This window comes from Botryllus schlosseri, chromosome 6 (assembly GCF_051294905.1).
Source record: "Botryllus schlosseri isolate E-star chromosome 6, Bs_hap1, whole genome shotgun sequence".
In the NCBI taxonomy this organism is placed as follows: domain Eukaryota; kingdom Metazoa; phylum Chordata; class Ascidiacea; order Stolidobranchia; family Styelidae; genus Botryllus; species Botryllus schlosseri.
Genome location: NC_137241.1, coordinates 6,393,385 through 6,399,389, shown reverse-complemented (window position 1 = coordinate 6,399,389; position 6,005 = coordinate 6,393,385). Strand labels below are relative to the sequence as shown.

General features: G+C 41.6%; 1 protein-coding gene across 1 annotated transcript in view; it reads left to right on the top strand.

Moving 5' to 3' along the window:
* The window catches only part of LOC145440732 (WD repeat domain phosphoinositide-interacting protein 2-like), a 227,720-nt gene extending 222,374 nt beyond the window's left edge, over positions 1 to 5,346 (top strand). Inside the window, exons 2-4 of the mRNA XM_080318471.1 lie at positions 2,117 to 2,309; positions 2,415 to 2,557; positions 3,073 to 5,346. Of these exons, the coding sequence (XP_080174597.1) occupies positions 2,172 to 2,309; positions 2,415 to 2,557; positions 3,073 to 4,153 (1,362 nt within the window). The 5' untranslated portion in view covers positions 2,117 to 2,171 and the 3' untranslated portion in view covers positions 4,154 to 5,346. The remainder of the gene's footprint in view (positions 1 to 2,116; positions 2,310 to 2,414; positions 2,558 to 3,072) is intronic.
* The last annotated feature ends 659 nt before the right edge of the window (positions 5,347 to 6,005 follow it).

Below are 6,005 nucleotides of genomic sequence, written 5' to 3'. Positions count from 1 at the left end.
GATGTTTTGCTTCTACAGTAAGAAAATTTGCGCATTGCATATCTCAAGAAATAAGTGAAGGCACAGAACACCACACGGGCTCTCCGTGGTGTTAAGTTCCCAGTATCCAATTTCATATGAGCATTTGTCGTCCATGCGCCATGGCGAATCCCCGTTGGAATCCGGACGTATTGTATATGTAATCAAAATGCGGCTTTCGGCGTTATCGGTGTATTATACGGTCAGGGGTGTACGAGTTTTGAGAAAATGTTAAAAGGGTGTACCACGACGAAAAAGGTTGAAGAGCACTGATATAGACCGCGTCTAAACAATTGAAAGCGGCTTGTTACCGTGCTGCTCGCAGAACAGATGCGGCGATCGTCGTTATTCAAGCGTGTGTAATAAATAGGGCAGCCGGTCGCATGTTCATTGTTCACTTGCAACCAAACTACCAATCTACCTGGTTAACGGTATAAAACTAACTACTGTTTATGAGTAATTGTAGTTCTAGTTACGCATTTCAAAAGAAATTTAGTTGTAGTAACTAGAAAACACGGGTCTTTCCTTGGCATGAATCGTGACACCGGTGTTCTGTTGTGTGATGTTCTTGCAACCATGGCTAGCTCAGAGCCATCGCGGCTAACCGTAGCGTAGCCTGGGGTGGGTTTTTGGGGTCGAAAACTCTCCCACTTCAAACCAGAAACCCCGTCCTTTTGAAATGCCGATTCTATCTCCAACATTTCTTAGCTCAATTGCAATTCAGTAATTCGCGTCATCCGTTATCAGTTAGTTGTGTTATAATAATAATGTCAATAATCGTGAGATTATAATGTGATCCGATCAAGACACGCCAATGTACTATGCGTTAGTTAGTTAGTCGCGGATTTTTAAATGTCGATAATACTAGAACTAGTTCTAGTTGCGAGTTTTGAAAAGTTCTAGTTCCAGCGGAGCGTTTTAAAAATTCAGTTGGTTGTACAAGTTTGCTTTCAATCTAGCTGATCGATAAGTAGTATTACAGCTGTTATGCCTGTTCGTTTTGGAAAGTAGGCTATTTCTTTATTTGTGTATCTGTAAACAGAGTCACATCGATACGGGAGAGATTGTTGTTGTTGATCAGAACAGCCGCTGGCACGAACCAGCGACATCCGATCCTCATTCGCCTTTATAAGTTTCTAAATTCGGTTATATAACTTCACGGAGGGCGTCGACGCACTGTGGCTCACGCCCATTCTGCGTGATAAACTGTCAAGGAAACGTGACGCGATCCTGGCGTCTCTCGCATACTTTTCGACCCGCCCAATCAGCTGCTCGGCTGTGTCACGTGATGTTGTTGATAAACAGTGGAAAATTTTCGGACGGCTCTCTCTCGCGCGAGGCAGCAGAACAAAGAACATTACGCCCTTCGCGGATGTCAGGCCACTGTAAAAATGGACGCAAATCCGTGGGTTTTGGCGCAACAAAGAAAATCAAGTCGAACTGGTCTTGCTCAAATATTTATGACTGCGGTCTGATATAAGTGATATGACGTTACGTAGCGAATTTCATTTCATATCAGGACGCTGAGTGCGCAGGACAAACTACCTCAGCTGCGGCGGCAATAACAACCGCTAACCGCCGCAGTGCTTGACGGCATTCCTAAATTATGAGTAACGCAGGTTTTTCAGCTGAGTAAGATTTTACGGTTAACTGCTGAGGTAAATCCAGTATGTAGGAAGGAATTACATAACTTGCAGTCTAGCCAAACAGGATAATTGCATACTCAACAAATTGAACCAATGCTGCATGCTAAGCATTGTATGCAGTTACATAATGCATTCATATTGAAACAGACCCGAAAAATATTCGGGCGTGTTTCTATATGAAGATATTATTTAGTTGCATACTGAAGTTTTGCACCTCCATTGTCTCTTGAGCAATGTATGTGTTTGCAGCATGGCCAGAGTGGAATTGGTGGCAATGTCACGCAGAACTTTCTATTTAATTACTTGATTATTCTAAGCAGAAAAGCTCTCATCACGCAGGATTTATTTCAAAAAATGAACCGAGATTCCATAGGGGCAGCATGGCAATTTTAACATTCATAGACATGCATGATTTCTAATAGTATCTGACATGAATTGTTTTGCGATCACAGACATCTGACTACTGCGCTATCGTATTTTATCTGTCATTACCTCCAATCACAAAATATGGCCTTTACAAAAAGCGATCACCAATCCAATGAGCTGCTATTTACCGCATTCAATCAAAACTCTACCTCACTTGCTATTGGCGGCCAGCATGGATATAAAATGTATTCGTTGGACTCTGTCGACAAGCTCGAACCCGTAAGTATTGTTTTGCTTGTTTTTGCTGCCTTTGTGGCATTCTGTTGATATAAGTGTCTAACGTATATAATAACATGAAGAAAATCAATCTCTTTATTATCACAGGTCCATTGCGATGACAGCGTGAAAGACGTCAACGTGGTGGAAAGGTTATTTTCCAGCAGTTTGGTGGCTATGGTCAGCCTCAACTCGCCGAGAAAAGTCAAATTGTGCCACATGAAGAAAGGACGCGACATATGGGAAAGCAGGTAAACCTTAATCCACATTATAGAATTGGACAACTTGGTAGAAATTTTAAACTTTTCTACATTATATTAGATTATGATTATAATTATATGGCCACTCAGTTTTTCTCCAAATCATACTATAATTAGAATTATGGCTACATATTTTTTTTCTGAATTATACAGGAATTAGAATTTTAGCTAGCCTACACAATTTTTCCAAATTCGATAGAATTAGAAATGTTTAATTCATGAAAACTTGGATACTGAATTAAATTCAGTTCAAAGTTCATTCTCATAAATACCGTACGACAATCTTGGCTCGTTTTACACAATACAGTTCTCATGTGGCATTTTCAGTGAAACGAGAAATTAAATTATTATTACCATTAGAACAAAGAAACAATTCATTGAATTGAATCAACGGCATTTCGCTATAATTAGTCTAATCAGGCAACCAGAATTATCTAGTTGTCCAAGTCTGTCGCGTTAACACGACTCGCAATAATCACTAAATATTTTTTGTAAATTCATCCTAGCTATCCCAACACCATCCTGGCTGTCAAAATGAACCGGTCGAGGATTGTCGTTGTCTTGGAGAACGCCATATACATCCTGAGCAGCGCCGGCATGAAATCGCTGCACACTATTCGCGACACGCCATCGAACCTCAAAGGAATATGCGCGTTAAGCTGCACGTCGGAAAATTCCCTTCTCGCATACCCAGGCAGTCAGCACATCGGCGAAGTACAAATTTTCGACGCCACAAACTTGAAAGCGGTCACCACGTTTCAAGCGCACAACAATCCGTTGGCCGCTATCGCTTTTAGCAGAGACGCGAGTCTCATCGCCACCGCCTCTGACAAAGGCACTGTCATCCGAGTCTTTTCGGTACAAGACGGCAAGAAATTACATGAGTTTCGACGCGGGGTAAAACGATGTGTGACCATCTGCTCCCTTGCGTTTAGCGGCGACTCTACTTTTCTGGCAGCCTCCAGCAACACAGAAACGGTCCACGTGTTCAAACTCGAAGAAAATTCGCCAGCGAACCAACCGCCCCCAAGCGTACGCTCCAATTCCGCCAAAACCGAAATGTCCTGGATGGATTATTTCAGCAAAGTCCTGGCGTCGTCGTCAACGTACCTGCCTGTTCCAGCCCAAGTTTCGGACATGTTAACGCAAGACCGTGCCTTCGCCACTGTAAAGCTGCCATCATCGAGCAAGCGAAATATCTGCACTCTCGCAGTAATTCAGAAACTTTTGAGAGTGGTGGTAGCTTCTGTCGATGGCTACTTATACATCTACAACTTAGACCCGGAAGACGGTGGGGAATGTACATTGATAAGGCAGCACAGACTTGATGTACAACCCGGATTTATGAACAACACGCCTTCAATTGATATACCCGCAAGTTATGCTGAGGCCACAAGGGTGAAACGGATAAAAAATCGAACCGAAAGTACTGGTAGTTCTGCTAGTGGTAGCAGTGACTCATCCTCTTCTTATCGCCAGTACTTAAATAACGCGATCTTACAATGCCCCAGTGATGATGACTCGGTAGACCCATTACCGTTGGATGATGTAAAAGAGTTTCCTCCTGTAGCTGTCTCAGCCAAGTGATGTGCTGTACATACGTTTCAAACTTTTATTTTTTCAGACTGTACAGTACAGCGACTTGGTTTTTTTTCCGCGTATTATTTGTAGATTTCCGTTCGTCCTTTCATGGGTGTGAATGGGCGTGGTCGATCTGCATGCTCATGTGCAATAGAATATTGAGAACGAAACGATTACCTTTTGGACACTGGCTAAATTCTCAAAGTGTCTGACCGCTATGGAGATATTTTTATGGATCTTTCGAAACTTACGCTTTGTGCTATAGTGGTTAACCTGTATTTTATTTGCTTGCACTGAATCTTTCAGAACTCTATTTTTCATAAGAATTAATTTATAACACCTCTGCGGTGTGAAGTGATTATTGTGATTCATTTCTGCTGGTGCCCTATATGCTGATAATAGTTTTGGCTTCGGTGAGCCATCCCATATCGAATTTATCAAAATACAATGCCAACATTCGCATAAAACTGCTTCAATTGAGGTCAAATAGTTGTTTGAAAAGTAAATTTGAATCACTATCAATAAGTGATCCATATACTGATCAAAATGGTAATGCCCATCACTGAATTCTGATTGATTTGCATGCTATTTTCTTTCCTTGTTATCTCAAATTGATATTTTGTTGGTGTAAACCGTATGATGCTCAATTCATAGAAATTGCATTCTCGGGCCTGTGGTGTCATGCAGGTCATGAATTGCGGATGCCGCCGTACGTTCGGTACGCAGTCGGTTTGAACCACCTCATCAACTGCCGCCTTCTATTTTAGTTATTGCACTTTAGAAATTTGATCTCTTCTTATTGGCTACACCAAGCGTTTCTTCAGTCAGGGACATCCATTGCGACTCCACTGTGAAGCTGGATATCTTGTCGGAGCTCATCTTAATACCTGTCTGTATGAGAACAGGGTTTGGCACAGCGACCAACCCTTGCTTAGTAAATGTTTATATTTTGATAACTTTCGATTTTGTAAACTAGATCTGGTGAGTTCGGTCGCGCACCGCGCCTAATATACTGGTACAAGATTTGCTCCTATTTTGTAAAGTTATGTGTCTTTTTCGTATACGCGAGTTGTCGCCGAGTACCTGTTCTTTCCATTGCGTTAACTAAGCCCGTGTCATGCCGGTGTATCTTACTTCGCTTTTTCCCATTACTGATCTTGGCCGCGAATGGCTATACAATAAACCGAAAGTTTCGCCTACAGTGGTTGGATGACTGTTAGTGAGGATGGAGATTTTGTACGCGCAGGACCGCAGGTGTGTAACATATAAATCAGTAGCATTGCGAATCAGCTAGTACTATACTTAGTCGGTAGTTGCTTGCGAGAGGTAAAATACATTAGATTAGTCAGGAACGAAGTCCACCGGTGTTATAACAAAAGTCTATCTTACTAATCCCTGCACTTAAAGAGGATCAGATGCCTATCCTATATACTGGCGACATAGGCTGCCTCTATTTTTGCTAATAAATGGATTTTTGATCAACTTCTAATCCTTGTTGAGCACGTGTGAGAGGCAGCAGTACACACTCGATACTGGTGGATCTGAATTTTATATTTAACGGATAAAATCACACTGATTAACGAGTAATAGTCATTACCAGTAAAATAGCTCCTTTATCAATAGCAGTATAATTTTATTGCCGTTGTTATCAGTTCAAGATACCATATGAATTACAACACAATTATAAGTAGGGAGTAGGAGTGCAAACGAATTGGTGAAGTCAATCAATTAAACTCCCACGGGCTTACGATAGCTTCGAAGAAGGTTACTTCAGTGTGCTTTACGAATAGGTCATTTCCTTTCACTGAAAGTGCTTTTGCTTTGTAGGAAAATCCATTCAGTATCCGTATAATGTACA